The sequence below is a fragment of the Nipponia nippon genome, unplaced genomic scaffold (genome assembly GCF_047370975.1).
Source record: "Nipponia nippon isolate SJK-2023a ecotype South Korea unplaced genomic scaffold, ASM4737097v1 scaffold_8, whole genome shotgun sequence".
NCBI classification, from domain to species: domain Eukaryota; kingdom Metazoa; phylum Chordata; class Aves; order Pelecaniformes; family Threskiornithidae; genus Nipponia; species Nipponia nippon.
In genome coordinates, this window is record NW_028262402.1 from 32,386,678 (window position 1) to 32,408,731 (window position 22,054).

The 22,054-nt window shown below is 39.2% G+C and overlaps 2 protein-coding genes across 9 annotated transcripts in view; one reads left to right on the plus strand and one right to left on the minus strand.

Annotated features, from left to right (window-relative positions):
• The window catches only part of GOLM1 (golgi membrane protein 1), a 61,728-nt gene extending 58,820 nt beyond the window's left edge, over positions 1-2,908 (plus strand). For all 4 annotated transcript variants that reach the window (XM_087741776.1, XM_087741777.1, XM_087741778.1 and 1 more), the window contains one exon: positions 221-2,908. In XM_087741776.1, coding sequence (XP_087597902.1) covers positions 221-285 — 65 coding nt within the window. In that variant the 3' untranslated portion in view covers positions 286-2,908. The remainder of the gene's footprint in view (positions 1-220) is intronic.
• A 1,535-nt stretch (positions 2,909-4,443) lies between these two features.
• The window catches only part of NAA35 (N-alpha-acetyltransferase 35, NatC auxiliary subunit), a 30,676-nt gene continuing 13,065 nt past the window's right edge, over positions 4,444-22,054 (minus strand). For 4 of the 5 annotated variants that reach the window (XM_087741774.1, XM_087741773.1, XM_087741771.1 and 1 more), the window contains 13 exons: positions 18,506-18,620; positions 17,799-17,977; positions 16,635-16,694; positions 15,354-15,460; positions 15,059-15,125; positions 13,666-13,764; positions 12,143-12,321; positions 10,212-10,348; positions 8,740-8,807; positions 8,356-8,496; positions 6,576-6,698; positions 5,463-5,543; positions 4,444-4,806 (listed from right to left, as the gene is read on the minus strand). In XM_087741774.1, coding sequence (XP_087597900.1) covers positions 4,747-4,806; positions 5,463-5,543; positions 6,576-6,698; positions 8,356-8,496; positions 8,740-8,807; positions 10,212-10,348; positions 12,143-12,321; positions 13,666-13,764; positions 15,059-15,125; positions 15,354-15,460; positions 16,635-16,694; positions 17,799-17,977; positions 18,506-18,620 — 1,416 coding nt within the window. In that variant the 3' untranslated portion in view covers positions 4,444-4,746. Of the gene's footprint in view, positions 4,807-5,462; positions 5,544-6,575; positions 6,699-8,355; positions 8,497-8,739; positions 8,810-10,211; positions 10,349-12,142; positions 12,322-13,665; positions 13,765-15,058; positions 15,126-15,353; positions 15,461-16,634; positions 16,695-17,798; positions 17,978-18,505; positions 18,621-22,054 lie in introns of those variants that run through there. The other variant, XR_015700976.1, reaches the window with a different exon arrangement.

A 22,054-nucleotide genomic window follows, 5' to 3' on the forward strand; every position in this document is an offset into this window, starting at 1 on the left:
TTCCCTCATGGTGACAGCGTGACCTATTTTCTGTGTAGCATCACTGAGGGTACTGTTTAACATGTGACGGGGTGGGGACAGTATCTGTAGCTTTACTGTACAGTACTTCACAGTCCTTTCAAAATTTCTCCTGCTGTGTTCTAGATTGTTTTCTAGATGAAGAGCTATCACTTCTGCCTCTTAAGGAGATTTCTGTACCTTTTTCTTTTTTCCTAATTAGTTCAAAACCCTGAAGATACGAAGAACCACTTGTCTGAGCAAGGTGAAGAACGACAGAGGTTGTGAACAAAGGAGGTTCATGATGCAGCTTAGTCACCTCTTCATATAAATGCAACAATGATGAGAGCAAAGTGATCTGAGAATGTTTTGATTATCTTCTCAAGGTTTCAATAAGGGCCCAAATGAAGTAGTATTTTTCTTGTGAAGTTTTAGTATTGTTTCAGTGGTGAAAAAAATAGTATTAAATCTCTGGAGACTTGTTTTAAAGAGTCTTGACCTCTGCAATGACTCTTTCCTTCCTACCAATTATAAACTTGAAACCAGTTAGCAGTAAGTTTAGTAACGCTGAAGTCAGCTAACTTGTATGGTCATACTGCAATAACCATATGTGTGGATTGGTGCTGGATGAGAAAGATCCATCCTTGGCAGAGGACTCTCTCCCCTGAGCAATGCAGTAGAGAAATCCCCAGCCTAGTTTTAAGAGGAGCTTAAGAGGAGCTAACTTACTCACCATGACAAAACATTGGAAGGATGAAAAATCCTAGGCCGCCGCCTAGCCTGGTGCCTGTTCTGGTACCTTTTTATTGCAATGTCGATAGAGTCAGCAAGTGTGATCGTAGTCCTCAGATATTATGCAGCATGATACATTTTCCTGGGCCTCCTCAATGAAATTGCAAGCTTACAGTACTGTAACCAGGCTGAAACACGGTCCTGGTTGTGTTCTTGGCTTTTAGGTTAAAGGAAAGGATTCTGACAGTAATGTCCTCTCATTAAGAGATAAGCAGGAATATTTTTCTGAAAGCTTTGTTGGACTCCTGTTCACAAGATCAGTACTACAGTATGGTTCAGTTAAAACTAACTTGCACAAGTTCAGAGTGTAAAAATTCAAACTCCTGAACTTCTCATGACAGAAGCCATCTGAAATGGTGTGCTATGACTACCCTCTACTCCACCCAGCCACTGTCTTCTGCTAAAAAGTAGAAAAACAAATGCTTGCCTTGTAGAACAGCATCTCAGCTGTTCAAAGTGACAAATCTCTGCCGGACTTTTGAAGAAGGTAAACCAGACTATGCATTTACCAGACATCTCAAATGTCTCCCACGGGGAAGCTGTAGTTGTTGTGAAGTCCTATGTTATGCATAATGTTGTTAATGTTCTGTAGTCTTTGTCTTTTCTGTAACTTGTTGAATGTAAACTAGAAACTAGTTTACTTGCAATAACCTAGAAATACCCCCTGCTACCACTAAGGCACCCTTAACTGCAATACAACCTGCGTTGTGTGTTGCCAGCTGTTTTGAAGATTGTATTTGTGTCCGTTCTCAGGACCGACACCTGTGTTTGAAACAATCATCATCTTTGTGAGTACAAACCAACCGCTGTCGAGACAGCATGGGAGCAGACAGACATGACTGACTTCCCAACCAGCAATTCCATTTAAGAAATACACGTTTGTCTTGGCTTTCTCTTAATGCATTTCATTTTGTAACTACTTCTGTGGAGCGTCATTCTTCAGTGTACTAGTTTACAATTCCTATACCTTGAGTTGCCTAAATAAGCAAGTGGAAGGTTGGTTCTTCTGTGTATGAAGAGAGTATCAGCTGTCGTCAAGTGAAAGGCAGAGCTCAAGTCAAATGGTGCCTGTTAAGTCTCCGTACATAAACAGTTCACTGATGGATAGATTTGCCATGTCTCACTTGAATTCTTCTAAGAAAAGCACTGACCTCCATTACTGAGTTCTTGGTTACTCTTTTGTTTTCACCATTTAAGTCAGACTTAACTGGTCTGGGCTAATACAGTCAGTATAGCAGGGAAAACAAATGCTTGTAAGCAGGCGAGAAAAGGAGGTACGAGCATCTCTTCTAACTAACAAGTATTGGGAAACTTGTGCTATTAAGTTGTGTTTTGCAAATAATGGCATGTTTTACTATCAAAATGTTTACACATTCTGAGTAAAAGGGGCATTTTCTTAGGACTTACTCTGTAAACAGTTTTATAGCTGAGATGCAATTAATCAGGCATTTAATAGTGATTGTTTAACAGCATATATTCTAACAGTACAAAATGTACAGTGAAACACTATATTCAAGTTGAATGAATGACTTTAACTTGAAACTGGTAAAATCCCAAACAAACAAACAAAATCCTTAAGGTAATTAATATATTGCTAGGGAATTCTTCTAAAACAAATTGTTTTGGCTGCATTTCTGTACAGTACCCAAACCTGACCGGGCTTCTCGCTGGCCAGCTAGATGATGTTCTCTCTGTAAACAAGACCACCTTTGTGCAAAGCACACTTGTTACACCTCTGGCAGTAGCAGGGCGGGCTGAAAGCCTGTGCAAAGCAATGTTCCAAAGCATAAAGGAATACAGTGTCATTCTCAATGGCTTCAAGTGCTAAAGGAATGTAATGAGGGTGGTAGATTTCTAGTAAACAAGGGGCCTGTATGTCTACTATATAGAATTTTAAAATTAAAGGACTTTCAGTTGAACCAAACAAGAGATTAACTTAGAACTGTGGTTTATATAGTGTTGTGTATCACTAAAATTTTTAGTTGCATGAGGCAGGGAAAGCTTCTTTGCTGTAATCATCTTGGGGTTAAATTAATACTTGTCCTTGATGTGTTTTTTTAAAAAAACTAAGCCTGATCCATTTTAGATGAGCATTTTAAAATAAAAATAATCTTCTCTACTATGTATTCACCTTATTCTGTTAATGTTAATGAAAATGGGAAAGATGATCTTTCCTGTTTTCCTAGTTCTATAAATGATGTGGAACTTGGCTTCCTTTGGAGAAATACTGAAGGCTGTCCTTGAGCTGCTGTCATGTAGTTCATGATTTTTAAGACAGGAAGGATTTTTGTGATGGTTTATAAGAAGGCAGCAAAAGCCAGATGAATTCTCAGTGCTCTGCACTAGGACCCGTTTGCCATCTTTACAACTACAGTTTCCAGGAGTTTCATTCACTTGGCAATGATAGAGAAGCATTCAAGTCTATTAATCATGATGATAAGGAAACAGGTAAAATGGTCTGTAACCTCCTCAGCAGAGAAATCAGGAAAAGCATGTCTTCAGGGCAGTACTCCAGCTTCTTTCAAGAAGGTGCAAATTGCTGGCAGGCAAGCGGGTGTGCCACTTCAGAGTTTCTTCATTGTTTTCCAGCTCTGGCTCAGCAGTGCTGCTGCTTAGGTGATGGAGTTAAAAGTGGTATTACTCCACAGTAAAACTGTGTGTTAGGAGAAACACAAACTAATGTCTTGCATGGTCAAGAGGGAGTTACAAGCTCATCACTGTGGAGGAAGCCACTTTGCACCACAATGAAGAACTGTCCTGTCCAACACAGTCAAACCTGGAGGATTTGCTTTTCTGGCCCAGGTAAGACTTGGCAGTATGGTTTATCAAAGAGCAAGTCAGCTCTTTTAACTTTTTTTTTTTCCTCTTGTAGCAGAAGGTTGGTCAGCACAAGAACTTACCTCTATTATTTCATATCTGGAAGCACAGGATGAAGAACTGCTCCAAGAAGGAAGGGGTAGGTTTGGGGCTCCTCCTGTTTGGGATTTCTACCTAAATCAACCATTACAGAAGGCAGTAGGATCCAGCAGCAGCATTACAGTCAAAGCAAGAGAATGAAGGTCATGCACGAGCTGACTGAGCAATGGAAGAAATTAGCAATCCCTCCTTTGCAATGGCAAAGTAACAACAGGATTGAAATAAAGTTGCAGAATAGTTAAAATACATTCCTTGCGTCTTGTGTTCCTGTGTCACTATTCAGCACTAGCTATGCAGATTCTCCAGTACCATGAGGAATAAAGGCAAAGGAACAAACTGCAACTAGAAATAACTTACTCCATTTCTCACTGTCTTTAGGGACTTCTCCTGCATTTGAGACAAAACACCTCCTAGACAAGTGACTTCAATAAAACAAAAAATCACTGAATTTAGTGCAGTAGGAGCTAAATGACTAGTTTTCATCTGCTCTTAATTTCTATAAAGATTGTTTTAGCTTGCAGGTCTTGGCAAGAAAAGAACCCCATCTCTCTACTTACAAAGTGAGCAAATTTGATGCTATTTAGGCAAAAATATGGAAATTCAATCTCCCAAAGTGGCTCTGTCCAAAGCAGAATTTCAGTAGCTCAGCTGTGCCTATCAGACATGAGGCTCTACTGCATTATTTTTATTCAGTCGAAAATGTTATTAAAAGCCTAAACCACCATTTTCTGTCAGAGCTCATTCATAAAAATGGTTTATGATTACATCTTTAATAAAATCAATTAAGGTAAAACATTCTTCAACAATACAGTTGATTAAAATCAGCTTCATCCATAAAACTTTGTACAAACCACTTTAAAACAGCAGTTGTCATTCAGATCACATGAAGAAGGCAGACACTAGATATTCCTATGTAACAGTACTCTTATCCTGGAGATCCCCCTCAGTCTGGGGTACAACACTAGATATTCCATCCTACAGCTGGTATCTGATGCACACACAGATTATGTTTCAGGCATCCTAACAATAATCCCTTGTCTTTCAAACAAGCTTCACAACTGGAAAGTATTTATGAGGGGAGAAGTCAAATTCTGGAGGAACCTAGAAAGAAAAGATTTAAAACATTACACAGCAGTACTACTGAATTTAATAATCAAATTGAGGGATACCCGGCAGAGAGAAGAACTTTTAAACAGCAAAAGATTGAAAAAAATAATCCTAGCTCTTTATATTAATATCTGAAAAATATTCCAACCCAGTTCTGGATATCCTAGTTGTTGTCCAGCAGTGATGGGCACAAAGCTGTAGAGTGCTGGTGTGCCTCTTCAGTGTGCTCCTTCATTCTTCTGTGCCTAGCCTTCGGAGGGAAGCCTGAAGGCCCTCTCCTCCCTCAGACTTACATGGCACCCACTCACCCTGACAGCCAGCACTCTCCCAACTGTGTTCACACAAGCTGGTGATACACTGCTACCGATTTCTTCTGCTGGCTCTGGAAGAACACCCATATTTGTACATGTCTTCCCACATGCACTTCCCAATTTTTTTTCCAAAACATTTAGAAATGAGAGTTTTCCATATTTAAATAACTACAAAAAGCTATTTCCAAAGGAAAAATGTTACTTTCCCAGTTACTTTCCCAGTTCTTTTAAGAGTTAGAGTAACTATGGCCTGAATCTGCTCATTCAGCTGTAAGAGATCGGTGGTAGCATTGTGTATAATACTACATTTCACATTCAATTCAACTGGCATTTTCTTACCTTAGAATCTTTTTTGTGGCCTCCTGCCAGCAGCTTCATGACCACAATATTAGGTTTAGCAACTTTTAGAATTCGATTGACCTAAATACAAAACAGCAAGAAATTTTCAAGTGAAAGCATATGACCTCAAAATTATTTCAAAGATAATACTCAAATGTTTACATACTCTAACAATACAGCAGTCCTCTTACAGCATCCGTTTAACAGAGATCAGGGCGTTTTGGATTTGCTTTGAAGTACAACAGCTGGATTAATGAAATTTAATGAAGGGGGTATTTATTTTAAGAGTCACTTTTCTTGTTCAACAGACCATAGAAACCACTGCTTTCCAAGCTTATGTTCAAAAATTGTTAAACTATGGCAAGTTCTGAGGCACTTATCCAAGTAACGGTTTAGACAGACTCTAGGCATCTACCCCCAACACTGTGATCCAAACACGACTGGAAGCAGAAACTCAAGTATCAAACTGGTGGCTTTTTGCATGGAAGTGCTCTGGGCACACTCAAACGACCTCTAACTAGCCTCAATCAGACAGCTCATGTGTGAGTACCCCCAGGATCCAGAGAACAGGCAGGGATTCCTAAATTCTCAGGAGAACCTAACCCCATAACTGTTCTTAACCCGCTCAGATGTGACAGAATAAGCATCCTCCTTGCTCCATGATACAGTCACAGGCACTTAGTTTTTAGGCTATGGACAATGAGGAAGGAATTCCTACCCGTGTTTACAGCCCAGTGCTGAGAAAACTGCTCCAGGAAACAAGTGCCAGACTCAATCCTCTTCTCAGCCTCACGACATTCAAACCTACTTTTCCCACCTCTCAGGAGAACACGTGAATTACCACGTTGCAGGTGAGGCAGGCATGTGCCACCTTCTTGTTAAAACTGATATACTTTTAGAATGGGGCCAGAAGGCAACTGATTACGTTAATCTAATGTATTGAAACAAACCACTGTGTAAGATGCCACCACCCTCCTCTGTCCACTTTTTAATCAAAGCACTCAGCTTTGCTCAGCGTTTTGGCAAAGTACACTCCAGATCTCAAGCAGATCCAGCTGAAAACAAACACTCTATTATGAGCAAATACTCCTTTTTCCAGTATTTCAGTCTTACCTCATAGTCTGGATTAGGAATATTCTCAAGAATCATTTTAGCTTGCTGGAAGTGTTTGCTAGCTGCCATGTAGAGATCTGATGACTGAGGAGGTGGGCTGTACTTATTTAAATCAGACATTTCCTAGTGTGTTACAGAAATATATAAATACATATTAAAATTAGTTACCAACAAATTGTATTTTTATCACCTTAAATAAAAATAAATTACTACATTCAAGAAAAAATTTATGTCAACTAAATATTTTAAGAATAAATACTGAAGTTGAAAACATTTATTTAAAATGGCAAATACGAAGCAGCAATACACTGCTTAACGATTATTTTATAGTGCCACAAAATGCAATGAACTTCTCATACTCTTTATAAAACAATCCCTCTCCTGAACAACTTGTCATTCATTTGCTTTAACAGTGCCATGCAGCAGGGGGAGAAATTACAGGAAAAAATAGAAGGAAAAAAAGTATATGATATTGTTTACTCAAATCAAGTTTACAGCAAATAAGATATTGGAACTGTTCAAAACTTCATTTTATATATTTTTTAATATAATTTTGAAACTTCCAACTTTTTTTTTTCCCAGATTACGGATAAAAAAAGCTTCAGTGATGAGGAGGAAGCCATGATAGTCTTAATTTCCACTACAACGGTTCATAACACTAAATTAGGGAGAGTGACTGGCATACAAAATAGTACAGTTTCAGTTCAGACAGACCTTTAGAAACTTAAAAGTCTGACCACCAGAAATCTAAGTTCAACAAGAAATGTCCAGATTTCTGCAACTGAGGCAGAATAACCCCACAAATCAGTAAAGGCTAATAACCAGCTGGATGAGTAGCGGGGTTACTGTGAACACCAAGCTGAATACAAGCCAACAAGGTGCTCTTATTACAAATCAGACAAGCCTCATATGGGACTATATAAGCAGGAGTATGGCCAGCAGATCAAGGAAGGTTATCATCCTAAACTCAGTATTTGTGCTGTAATTTCTGAAATATTGCATCCAGTGTTGGACCCACTCAGTTCAAGAAAGATGCCAAGATGGGGAGATGGCTGGCGCCTAAGGCACACAACCCACAAGGAGAGGTCCATGGACCTTGACTTTTTCAGTTAGACAAGGAGGATGTCAATGGGTAATCTTAATAGCAGCCTACAACTACTTGAAAGGCAGTTACAAAGTTGTCAGAAAACAAACACTCCTTGCTAATGGCAGACAATATAACTTGGGGGGAGAGGCTACCAGTTGTGGCTTGGGTAACTCACACCCAACTTAGGAAAAGAGGTCAATAGTGTAGCCCTCAATCAGGTTATCCAAAGACTAAATGGATCAGAAAAAGTAACTGGATCAGGTTAACCAAAGAGGTTGGAAAACCTCCATCCTTCGATTTTTTTCAGACTTGGCTAGACCGCAACCCAGCTGATGTGATCTGTTAATGCTACTCTGGGGAGGAGACAGGACAAGACAAGCCTCCACTGGTCCCTTCTAACCAACACTTCTGTGATTTAACGCTCAAAATTACTTTAGTTTCATTTTTCTGTTTGCTTGTTGCAGTAATAAAAAACAATTTTAAAATGTCTAAGAGTCTAATTTTAGTAAGAATTCAAAGCCATATATTTTCTTTGCACACAACTAAATCTAGACCTCCTTGGCATTTTGACTTAGCTTCAATATGAACTTTGAGATATTAACGGCTTTTTTTACAATGACAACAATGACTAAAGCAGGTGAGCAAATGACTTTTATAAAAGCATGAGTGGCATCAAGCTTTAAGATTACTCACTTTAAACTGCAAGTAGTGCACTGGGGGTGGTGTGATAACACTGTTGAATGGAGCAAACCTGTGCTCGTATCGAACTTGTTCGCTATCGAGTTCAAACTTAGGTTTTCTTACTTTGCCATCCATGTCAAATGCGATCATTGTCTAAACAGGAAAGGGTAAGTATAGTGAAAGTGTTAGCTTTATGTCATATTTTGCTGTCAGCAAGATGGAAGTTATGATTTAGCTATAACTGGAAGGACAGAAAAATAGCAGAGAATTTACCATATCACATTATACACCTGAACTTAATTTCCAGTCCCACTAAAACCAAAGAAGGCATGCAATGTATGCTTGATTCCCATTGCAAAAAAATGAAGCATTGTTCAGCAAGCACAAATGAATTACCTTGTACATCCCAGCACACATATTTTGGTACGCTTGACTCATGGTGATCTCTCTGCTGAGAGGGCGAACTGCAAATTTCACATAAAAATATTTTTTTTATTCAACGTAAGTACACGTATCAATTTCAGATCAAAACAGTTCTTTCAAATTCTTAGAAAGTGAGAATTATCTCAATTATATTTTAAAATAATGACAGAAAACTGAAGCATAAAAAGCATGGATATGCATTTCTGCTCACCTGGCTCCTGATTACACAAAATATCTCGACATACTTAACAGTCACATGAACACCATACTGCCTTCAATGAAATAAAGTGGTCCAGACAGTCAATGGTATTAGCATGTCATGATACAACACTACACAATAGTCTAGAATTTAAAGCTTATAGTTGTGAGGCCTGTTTGCTTAGTTCATGGATTTTTTTAAACTTTTAAGACTAAAATATTAAAGCATTTTTATCCTAATAAGAAAGATTTTTATCCTGATAATATTCCTTTAGGCTCCCCTTTAGCTTCCAGTGTTTAGCTACTGCCAAATTGCCCCACACTTGACACCTTTTTAAAAAGTATGAAATACAATATTAATTTTCTGAATTTCTAGAGATAAGGGAATTTAGTTGATATGACCTTGAGTTGTTCATATCTAATTGTTCGTTCCACTTGAAAAGACGACAAGGATAAGCACACAAAAAAGAAGGAATAGCAAAGAATAAAAGCGAGCTTCTGCACAGTGTTTATTAGCAATGTTAATGCTAAGATAACTTCAACATACCACAATCTTAGTACCACTTAGACATGGCAAATCTGTATCAAATGATATTTAGACACTGGTTTTGGATGCCTTTTTGGTAGCAGGCTTATATCTCTCACCACAAAGCCAGACCGCTATGATATAGGAAGGGAAATTCTCCTTTTCTCTCATGCATATACACCAGAGGAAGCATGAGTTTCTAAAGGGGCTTTTGCACAACAGTTCTACCACTGAACTGAAACAGGGCAACTCATCATTATAAAATTAAGAAGCACACTTGAACACCTTCTGAAGCCAAAGAGAAATTACAGAAATACGCTGAAAGTTTAGTCTTTGAATCTAGCTACAGTCACAAAAAATGTTAATTCTGCACAAATTACAGACTGTAAAAAGGTAGTATTTTTCAAAGGTAATTCCTCTGGACCTGTTAATTACATCTCACAGGATCCAACACATAACACAATTGGTGAAGCTGTGAATACAAATGAGTTTGGGTTTTTCCGAAAGACCTATTTAAAAGTAAGTAAATAAATAAATGGGAAATTCTTACATAGTGACTGACTTTTTTCGTTAAAAAGTTTTACATTTAGCCTTCATAAACTTCAGGACATTTCTCCTACCCACATCAGTGTTGACTCTACAAATTATGAATTTTAATTCTACATGGCTGCATGGAGCGGGGGGGGAAATGTCTGAATTGAATATATCTACATCTAAATACCTTTTTTCTTTTTCTTTGTTTTCTTACTACTACGGCCTTTCTGTTGTTCCTCCATTATTCTCTCCTCTGCCATTTGAGAGCTGTCAGCGCGGCTCAGTGTTGACATCAACCAGGCATAGAGGAACTCTGATAGATACCTATAATAAAAACAGTATGTAGCTGTTATATACTACAGTGCAAAACACACTCATACTGCGCACATCCTCACCCAATGCCAAGTTGTTTACTCAAAGAACTAATAGCAAAGGACAACTTTTAGGGCAGATAAAGCTTTTCATTTTGCATGGCTGAAATCAACGGATTAGTCTGTGTTCTGTTTTGGATTTTTTTTAAGTAAGACTCTGTACAGATTCAACCACAGACATCTCAAGGTATGCAAGTTTCTTACATGTCTACTAAGTGAAGTCTAAGCTGCTTATTATTTCAAACCCCATATAAGATCAAATTTTTCTATCATTCTTCCTTCCCCCAGCAAATGAAGCATTTTTAAAAAAGATACCATGTTAATGTCTTTTCTACTTTTGTTAGGAATTACTGTTTTGAGAAACAAGGTTACTGCTGATTTGTTTCAAGCATTAAAAAGCCATGAATTATTAAATAAAAGGGCCAAGCCCACAGGAACAAGAGATCCATCTGCAATTCTTTAAGAGAATTTAAAAGAAATCTTTGAGAATTCTTTAAGAGCTCTTTCTTAGTAAGTGGAAGTGGGTTCAATAAATCTCTAGACTGACTTCAAGTCAAAAGGAATAGGGAAAAAAAAGAGTAGAAATTACAGATCTGGAGCACATGAAGAAGAAATAATACTTCATAAGAAGTCATAATTCCAAAGAAAAATTACCGAGAAATAATTATGAGTTTAATTTGCACATTTCCCCTCAGAAATTTCCTTTTTTGTTCTTCACTTACAGTAAAGAGATAAAGCAGTTGATATCACAGTTCCAATTAAGTGATTTTATTAAAATGGTGGGGGGAAATAGGGGCAGGTAAAAAGTACTGTCTTACAGAAAACTGGGTATACTTATTGAGGTATTACTTAAAGAATCTTGCCGTCTTCTGGTAACTATCTGGAGTATTAATTTTCCCACTTAATGCTTAATCAACCAATGAAACAGCATAGAAACATAACGAGATGCACTGAAATTCAAGTCATTTGAACTGGTCAAATCTCTCAGAAAGAAGGCTTACAGCTTACCTAGTAAGAGTTGATTGGTAGCTTCACAGGGAAAAAACAAACAAACAAACAAACAACAACCAACACAAATCACCAAAGTACAGAAGCACTTTAACACAGGAAGGTTCAACATCAGATTTTTAATGCTGAATCAAAAATGAACCATCTAAAATCATTTATCGTTTGGACCAAGCCATCAACTATGAAAAAAAAATTAATGTGAATGAAAGTGGAAAAATAAAAAGCATTTTGACTCCATGTAGTGCAATCATTTTCACTAAAGGCAGATGTCTCTTCAAATATGCTCACAGAATAAGAGGTTATTTTTACCTAGTCAACTTTCAGATTACAGTCACAGCTTAAAAACTTCTTAAAAATACTAGAGATCAACAAGAATATTGATCTTGGTACTACGAAGACAGAAAAGAATAAAGGAAATTGCTTTCCTCCTGCATTCTCTTGCCTGCCAAAATTGGGATATTTTTCATTCATTGTCATTAGAAGACACTGTTTCAAAAAGCTAAATAGGGAATGAATTATTATTTAAAAAAAAAAATACACTATTTAGTAAGTCTAGAAAAGAGGCAAACAGATTTTTTTTTCTCCAATTGTAATTTTATGAATAGGTAAACAAAGTGCTGTGCTGAGCAAGCTTAATATTAAAAAAAATCATAGTTGAAGGCCCTCCTTTAAATATTGGCAATTATGGCTCTGTGAGAGCATCCCTCCTCGAACAGCTGTCAGTAAAGAATCATCTTACCAATATATGTAGTAATATTCATGCATACTGTAAAGTTCCAACTCAAAGCCACTCAGAAGATACTGTATCATAATACGAAGGTTATGATATAGGACCCAGGTGCCCAAGCAAGCCAAATGTTGCCTTTGTGGTTCCTGCTTCAGTAACATACTATGAAGTGCTGCATCTACTTTCTCTGCCTATTAAAAAAGAGAACAAAGTAACAGACGGGAGGAAGAACATTTGACTGAAACAGCATCCAAGTTCTTCCAGAAATAAAATCTTTACAAAATCTGAATACAAATTGGGTCAGTAAAGCCATGCTCCAGATTAAAAGACAGAAATATGTTTTTACAGATACTGCCACCTTTATAGTCTAGAACTGTCAAAAAACTGGAAAGTTATCCACATAACTGTAAGTAAATTCTGCTGCAGAGAGAAAAAATATTCTATACAGTAATACAGCAATAACATTAGATTTTTTTTAAATTTAAAATTTTAAAAAGTATTTATATAGGGATTGTTAGCAGTCATGAGAGCACTGAAACTCAGAACCCATTACAAGCTTTTATTCATTTTGCTATATTGGCAGTAATTATTTTTCTTTTTTTAAAAAAAAAAAACCTAGCTGCATTGAAAAATTAAATGTATAAGCTTAACATGCAAGAAACACACTGTAGCCCACAAGAGAAACTCAAATATTGCTAAGACGAATTCAGTCTTAAAAAGTAATTGTATGGAAGACATGAAGTCTCCCACAGTTGGAATATTATCAGTAGTCCTGAATAAATAAATACACAAAACCTGTTACAAAGCGAAAAAAACAGTATGTCTCAGCTGCAGTACTGCAACAAACTCTCAACCAAACCATGTTGAGAGAAGCTGGAGCACACAAAATCTCCCCCCCAACTCCAAGTTCCTCGACTTTTCTCCTTAGCATGCACTTTTGGAAAATATTTTATTATTTCATGCCTCTCACTGCTGAAGAAATACATTTTCAGCAAGTGAAAATATACCTTTCCTTGTCATCTTTCACTCCCCATTCTTGAGAAATGTTCAAAACCAGCTGGAGCACATATTTTTAAGAGTTATTATTTAATTGACATATATTTTTTAAAACCATTATAAAATTTTGCAATTTACATCTTACATAGCTGTAAGACTGAATTTTCAAAAGCGTCTTGCAAACATGGCTCATCCATCTCTCCCTGGTTACATCTTGCAGACTGACAGTTACAAGCAGGATAGAGACTACAAGCAGTGGAATTACCATTAAATTCCAGACATCACAGCAGGTTTACCTGAAGTCTACTTACTAGACAAAGTTAATCTTAAAAAATGCAATACCTTTTTGTTCAACAGGTCTAACAAAGTCTTTGGGTGCGTCCTACAGACTTCATGGGCTGCATTTTAGTAATCCTCATCCTAAAGATTTTAGGACAGAGGAGTTGCTTCATTCATCTAGAATCTAATACCACGTGCTCCACTCTGATAGGAATATACCTGGAAAGAAAAGTTTGCTGGCCTGCTGCCTAGGACATTACCTCATCCTGGAGGGTGGCAAATTCCTCAAGAATGTGACCCAGTTTATCTCTCTGACGGGCTCTATTGTGTCCATGGATTTGAATCAGACTACAGAATGGCTGAAAGAAACACAGTGTAGGTTTAAATTTTCAACACAACTTTGAAACTACAGGAGGAGTACTATGATGTCTATTTAGGCACCTGTTTTATACATCTATATTAGGAGGTGGGTTCTTTAAGGCTCTCTAGAGAGTGTAGGCTAGCAGGCAAGCAAGCTCTCTGGAGTGATGCAAGAGCCTATTTCTCTGTACACAAGTCAACACGAGACTGAGTGAGCATCCTTTAGGAATCTGATCAGAACAGAACGCTTGGGGTAAGAGAGATGTTTCTTATGCCTAAATCCATGTGCCCAGAAGGCCAATAGCATCCTGGCTTGTATCAGGAATAGTGTGACCAGCAGGACCAGGGAGGTGATCGTCCCCCTGTACTCGGCACTGGTGAGGCCGCACCTCGAATGCTGTGTTCAGTTTTGGGCCCCTCACGACAAGAAGGACATCGAGGTGCTGCAGCGTGTCCAAAGAAGGGCAGCGAGGCTGGTGAAGGGTCTAGAGCAAGGAGGTCTTACAAGGAGCAGCTGAGGGAGCGGGGGTTGTTTAGTCTGGAGAAGAGGAGGCTGAGGGGAGACCTTATCGCTCTCTACAACTCCCTGAAAAGAGGTTGTAGCGACACGGGTGTTGGTCTCTTCTCCCAAGTGACAAGTGATAGGACAAGAGGAAATGGCCTCAAGTTGCGTCAGGGGAGGTTTATATTGGATATTAGGAAAAACTTCTCCACTGAAAGAGCTGTCAAGCACTGGAAGAGGCTGCCCAGGGAAGTGGTTGAGTCCCCATCCCTGGAGGTATTTACAAGACTTGTAGACGTGGTGCTTGGGGACGCGGTTCAGTGGTGGACTTGGCAGTGTTAGGTTTAACAGTTGAACTCAATGATCTTAAAGGTCTTTTCCAACCTAAACGATTCTATGATTTTCTTAGATTTTCATTGTGCCACATTCAATAACTGAATCTTTTAAAATAATTTTTAAAATTTTTAAACTGGAGATAATGTAAAAATAATTTTGTTTTTACTAGTGCTATGCATTTGTTTTGTGACATGAAATTACCCTGTAAAGAAGTAGTAGGTGCAGATTTCTAATAAAGTGAAATGTTAGTGAAAAACCTGGAAGCATAACACAGGAAACAAACAACAATAATTATACTGGCTTTTTAAAAAGTGTTACCATTTTAAGATGGCCAACTTCTGCAATTTTGCCTTCATGTCAGACGTCTAAAAAAACTGGTCTCATCTTCAAGCATAAGCAAATCTTGAAAGTGCTCATATACACATTAACATGCTGTAATTGGAATGAACACTTACCCGAACACAATGTGTCACAAAGGAATCAATGTAGTCCTTCGCCTGGTGATTATTATAAAGACAACACCTAAAAGGGAAATATCGACATACATACGTTTATAAATGTCACCACTCTATGTAACATAAAATTAAAAAAGAAACATGAGTGCAGCAACAGCAGCTGACTCCTTCATACATAAGCACTAATAAGTACAAAATGCATATGTTCTTTATATGTCTGTCCTTGCTTTTGTAAGCAGAAATATTTTTTCATCAAACATGTGAACACATGCAAGTAAACTCAAGATCCACTTACTTTGGAGAAAGTACTGGAGGACTGACAAAAGACCTTAAAGCATCTTTTACCATGTCTTGCATGAGATGAGTGCCAAACACCTTCTTGTTATCTACCAGGAAAGTTGTCTGAAAGTGAAAATGTGCTTTTAGAAACACGTTTTAAGTTAAAATTAATGCTTTAGAAATTACTAATAGAAAGCTCTTACAGTACCTATATTACATCAGAAACTTGTAAGATTCCTTTAAGAATTAAAATGGTTCACCTAGGTACCAGGTTACAGACTAAAAAATAGAGGCATATTGACATCTGTCACTTCCGTCATATTCCCATGACACAAGATATATATATACTGCATAAGACAATGCCTGCAAAATGATTTTATTTCTTGGACTTTAAGGGTGATGAATTAAGACCAATGCTTCTAAAGATTAACCTAAGTTATGCGGTTTCCCTGGAGACAAATAAAGGTAAATCTTCAGACTAACGCAGACTTTTTTCTACCCCTATAAATACTACTGCTTTCATTGGTCACATCTGATGCTCATTCCACTTCCCTCCACAAGTGCTGTGGCCCTTTCTTACATGGTGCTTCAGCAGCTGGAGAAAAAGTTCTGCTGTCAGGCACCCACAGGGATTGCACAAACACGTGTAGTGGAAAGTCAGAACACACACCCCATGAAAATATTTTACTTGCCAGTAGTTATGCCCCATTGGCTCTATACGTGGTTTAATCGGGATCATAAGAAAAAAAGTTCTGACATCCAGGGACACCTTATTCAAATCAAAACCTCCTATAAGGAAGTATATTTTAAGTTAAGGAATATATGATATACTTTCAAGGTAAGTGAAGCAGTAAGAAGAAAAGCAGTAGCCTGTTGTTGCCTAGCCATCAGTTTTACTGTTTTACTGTTGTAGCAATAGAGGCAGTCTACACATGAAATCCAGTCCAAACAGGGAGGACGAATACAAACACCAGCCTCAAACTGAGACAGCGCATGGAGAACAGCATAAAAATGCATGTACAGGCCCAGCTTTATGGCAGGGAAAGAATTTTAACACTTTGTGTTTTCATCAGCACGCACTAACGTGATCTAAACAACAGTATTTTAAAATGTTTTAAAAAATTAGATCAGAAGATAAGCCTCCATATACCTAATACTTAAGTATCTCCAGAAAATTTTACCACTTTTATATTATTAAGTGGTATGCAAATAATTTAAATATTTGAAACAAGACAATGAATCCCTATTTATAATGAATGCAGAAATATTTTATTCAAAGACCTAGATTGGGACTTGCCTGTAACAGGGATCTTGAAAGCACACATGGAGATTGCTCACTAAATTCACAGAAAAAATCCTAATTTACATTTAGGAAAAAAAAAGACAATTCAGGTTAACATGCCAATTTTTATACACACACATTTACACTTTTATACACATACACCCATTTGCATTTTTGTATATACACATATATATACAATTGTGTAAATACACCTATATTTTGTATACACAAACACTCAGACATGCACACGGCCTAGCTTATACATATTATAAGAAAGTAAGCATAAATAATTTGAGCGAAACAGAACACATCATGAAGCTAAAAATCTACTTTTTCTGCAATTACTTGCATTTAACAGAACAAAAGGTTTCTGAACTTTCTTCTTCAGATGCAACAATCAGAAGGATGATAATATAGAAAAAAGATACTGTGAAACTGTTAAGATCACAACATAACTGAACCAGGTATGTAACAAAACTGCAGTGTTTTAACTGGTACCAGATGCTTCATCCAAACACTGCTTTAATTAACAGGAAATAGGAAGACAAAAGACTTTTGCTTGATCTTCAAATTGATGTAACTGTAGCTCTTTTCTCAGTCAGTAAACATATGTATGGTAAAAAGTATTTCAAGCATTTAAATGTCTTCTAATAAATGTAGGCAGTAACTGAGAATAACATCACTTATTCAGGAAAGAACACAAGCAGGTGCTTAACTTTATGCCTGTTCAGGCAATCACATGCTTAAACGAACATGTATTAAGTGCTCTCTTGTGTTACAGGCACTTGTGCAGAATACTGCTTACTGAATCTGAAAAAATCAGGAATATAGCAAGGAATTCTGTCCTGCTACTGCTGATGCAGTCCTTCAACCAAAGAGCTACAAGGAAATCAACTTTCTTGTGCTCCACCACTAACAAGCATAATTACTTAACAGATTATGGGAAAAATGGGAGGTTTGACAGGAGAAAAGGTCTTTGTCAAAAAAAGAAAAATATTAAGTATCAGGAAAGATAGCAAATTTTGAAATTGTACATAACAGTGGGAAACACCAGAAGATTTATACATACAGCTCAGTTTTTTCTCCAGTGAGCAATAGCATGTATATATGGAATGATTTTTTACAAGTTACATTTTAACATCTTATCTTTGGCTATAAATAAGAAATATTCATGCTTACCAGTATACAGTGCAAATTAGTTAAGTTGACTACTTCACATACAGTTTTTATTCGGTCTATTAGTTTGGAAAAATAATTGACCATTTCTTCCCTTTTAATTATTTTTGCATATCGAGGGAAAGTTGGTGGCAGCAATCTCTGATTAACAAGGGGCTCAAAGCCCATCATAATAGGATGATCTGATGAAGGAGAAGGGGAGAGAGAAAAAGAGAGAGAGAGAGAGAAAAAAAAAAAGTTGCATATAAGCTGTGTTTTCAGAACTCACTTCAAACTTGAACATATAATACAAATTATTCAATTAGCCAACATCAACTTTTTAACTGTTAACTTCCAGAGACACTAACTACCCAACTGAGACAATGATTACTATTTAAAAAACCCAACCCTCAACACCTCAGCATATACCTGTCCAGAAAGTGAGGTGGTGTTGCCTTTTTTAAAATGGTATATATACTGATTCGAAGTGCAATGTACTTAGTCAAAAGTTCACATCATCTCTGTCTTTGAAGTGACAGTATTGCTTTCAGAAGAACTATCATTTAGTGGAATAAAATTAAGATCAAACAGTGCACATCTGTAACAGTTTATACAATTAGTATTATTAGTTCAGAGTATATAGTGATTTTTTTAAAAATACACATAGATATTAAAGTTTATCAAGACAGTATATTTATGAAAGGAAAAAAATGGTAAAATTTGACACATACCTCCTTTAGTGGTATCATTCTGTGCCTGGATACCATGATGCAACGAATTGTGGATGGCAGAAAGCAAATCAGCTGCCTGAGTCATTAGTTTCTGAGCTTCTGCAACTGCACTCGTCTGAAAGGCAGGTAATAGTTATTCACATTATGAACCAACATATTTTGACTATAGAACTAATTCCAGTATCAGAAAACATAAGGATATTAGGATTCTAATGTCTGTACACAACCAGTTCTGGAAAAAAAAAAAACAGACGATTTTTGTGCAATAAAGCGTTCTTTGTATTTTACATATCTATACATACATTTAATACTGTATTTTTTGCAGCATAAGATAAGCCTTAACAATAATTACAACTGAAAGTCTACACTACATGCAAGTCCTCTACATTTGATTTTGAAGAACTGGGGCAGGGAGTGGCCAAAAGCCACCAGAAAACTCTTCCGCCAAATGAGGCAGAGGACTGTAAACACGAAAAAATCTCCTATCATTAGAAAATGCAGAATTTCTGAGAATATAGACAAAACTCGACCTATCAACTGAAACGATATCACTACATAACATCAGAAGATACCAGATGTCCATTAGAAATCTGATTCATGATCTGCTGACATGCTGAATTTTCTGATGTCCTAGGAATGCCAATGCACGCAGCATGGGCAATAAGCAGGAGGAGCTGGAAGCCATTGCACGGCAGGAAAACGATGATGTGGTCACCATCATGGAAATGTGGTGGGATGACTCACACAACTGGAGTGCTGCAATGGATGGCTACAAGCTCTTTGGAAGGGACAGGCTAGGAAAGCGAGGGGGAGGGGTAGCCCTGCATGTTCGGGAGTGTTTTGACTGTCTGGAGCTTGACGACAGTAATGATAAGGTTGAGTGCTTATGGGTAAAGATCAGAGGGAAGGCTAACAAGGCAGATATCCTGGTGGGAGTCTGTTATAGACCACCCAACCAGGATGAGGAAACAGATGAAGTATTCTACAAGCGGTTGGCTGAAGTCTCACAATCTCTAGCCCTCGTTCTCATGGGAGACTTCAACTTACCAGATCTCTGCTGGAAATACAACACAGCAGAGACGAAGCAGTCTCGGAGGTTTCTGGAGCGTGTGGGAGATAACTGCCTGATGCAGCTGGTAAGTGAGCCAACCAGGGGAGGTGCCCTGCTGTTCACGAACAGAGAAGGCCTGGTGGGCGATGTGGTGGTTGGAGGCTGTCTTGGGCTCAGCGACCATGAAATGATAGTTTTCAATTCTTGGAGAGATAAGGAAGGGGGTCACAGCAAGACCGCTACCCTGAACTTTAGAAGGGTGGACTTTGGGCTGTTCGGGAGTCTGGTTAAGAGTCCCTTGGGAAGCAGTCCTGAAGGGCAAAGGAGTCCAGGAAGGCTGGATGTTATTCAAGGAGGAAATCTTAAAGGCGCAGGAGCAGGCTGTCCCCATGTGCCGCAGGTTGAGCAGGCGGGGGAGAAGACCTGCCTGGCTGGACAGAGAGCTTTTGCTGGAACTCAGGAAAAAAAAGGAGAGCCTACCACCTTTGGAAGAAGGGGCAGGCAACTCAGGGGGACTACGGGGATGTTGTGAGGTTATGCAGCGAGAAGATCAGAAAGGCGAAGGCGCAGCTGGAACTTAAACTGGCTACCGCTGTTAAAGATAGCGAAAAAAGTTTTTATAAACAAAAAAAGTTTTTATAAATATGTTAGTGACAAAAGGAGGGCCAGGGAGAATCTCCCTCCTTTGTTGGATGCAGAAGGTAACCTGGCCACGAAGGATGAGGAGAAGGCAGAGGTACTTAATGCCTTCTTTGCCTCAGTCTTTAATAGTCAAGCTAGCCATCCTCGGGTTTTTCAGGCCCCTGAGCTGGGAGACACAGATAGGATGCAGAGTGAAGGCCCAGTTGTTGAAGAGGTGGCAGTCACTGACCTGCTCCTCCACCTGGACGCGCACAAGTCCATGGGCCCAGATGGGATCCACCCGAGGATACTGAGGGAGCTGGCACAGGAGCTGGCCAGGCCACTCTCCATCATTTATCAGCAGTGCTGGTCAACCAGGGAGGTCCCAGTTGACTGGAAACTAGCAAACGTGATGCCCCTCTACAAGAAGGGTCGGAAGGAGGATCCGGAGAAATACAGGCCTGTCAGCCTGACCTCGGTGCCAGGAAAGGTCATGGAGCAGGTCATCTTGAGTGCCATTATGCAGCAAGTGCAGGACAACCGGGGGATCAGGCCCAGCCAGCATGGGTTTATGAAAGGGAGATCCTGTTTCACTAACCTGGTCTCCTTCTATGACAAGGTGACCCGCTTAGTGGATGAGGGGAAGGCTGTGGATGTTGTCTACTTGGACTTTAGTATGGCCTTTGACACTGTCTCCCACAGCATTCTCCTGGAGAAGCTGGCTGCACATGGCTTGGATGGGTGCACTCTGCGCTGGGTTAAAAACTGGCTGGACGGCCGAGGCCAGAGAGTGGTGGTGAGTGGAGGCAAATCCAGCTGGTGGCCGGTCACGAGTGGTGTTCCCCAGGGCTCAGTGTTGGGGCTGGTCCTGTTCAATATCTTCACTGATGATCTCGATGAGGGGATCGAGTGCACCCTCAGTAAGTTTGCAGATGACACCAAGTTGGGTGGAAGTGTTGATCTGCTGGAGGGTAGGAAGGCCCTACAGAGGGACCTGGACAGGCTGGACCGATGGGCCAGAGCCAACTGCATGAGATTCAACAAGGCTCAGTGCCGCGTCCTGCACTTCGGTCACAACAACCCCATGAAATGCTACAGGCTGGGGGAGGAGTGGCTGGAGAGCTGCCCTGCAGAGAAGGACCTGGGGGTGTTGGTTGACAGCACCTGAACATGAGCCAGCAGCATGCCCAGGTGGCCAAGAGGGCCAATGGCATCTTGGCCTGTATCAAGAATGGTGTGGCCAGCAGGACCAGGGAGGTGATAGTGCCCCTGTACTCGGCACTGGTGAGGCCGCACCTCGAGTACTGTGTTCAGTTTTGGGCCCCTCACTACAAGAAGGACATCGAGGTGCTGGAGCATGTCCAAAGAAGGGCAATGAAGTTGGTGAAGGGTCTAGAGCACAAGTCTTACAAGGAGCAGCTGAGGGAGCTGGAGTTCTTCAGTCTGGAGAAAAGGAGGCTGAGGGGAGACCTTAGCGCACTCTACAACTCCCTGAAAGGAGGTTGTAGCGAGGTGGGGGTCGGTCTCTTCTCCCTAGTAATGAGTGACAGAACGAGAGGAAATGGCCTCAAGCTGCGCCAGGGGAGGTTTAGGTTAGATATCAGGAAAAACTTCTTCACCAAGAGGGTAGTCAAGCATTGGAACAGGCTGCTCAGGGAGGTGGTAGAGTCTCCATCCCTGGAGGTGTTTAAAGAATGGGTAGATACAGTGCTTGAAGACATGGTATAGATGGACTTGGCAGTGATAGGTTGACGGTTGGACTCAATGATCTTAAGGGTCTTTTCCAACCTTGACGATTTTATGATTCTATGAATCCAAATCTGTTAGCAAACTCTACCATTTAAAAGAACTCTCTGTAAAATCTCAAATCTTGTTTT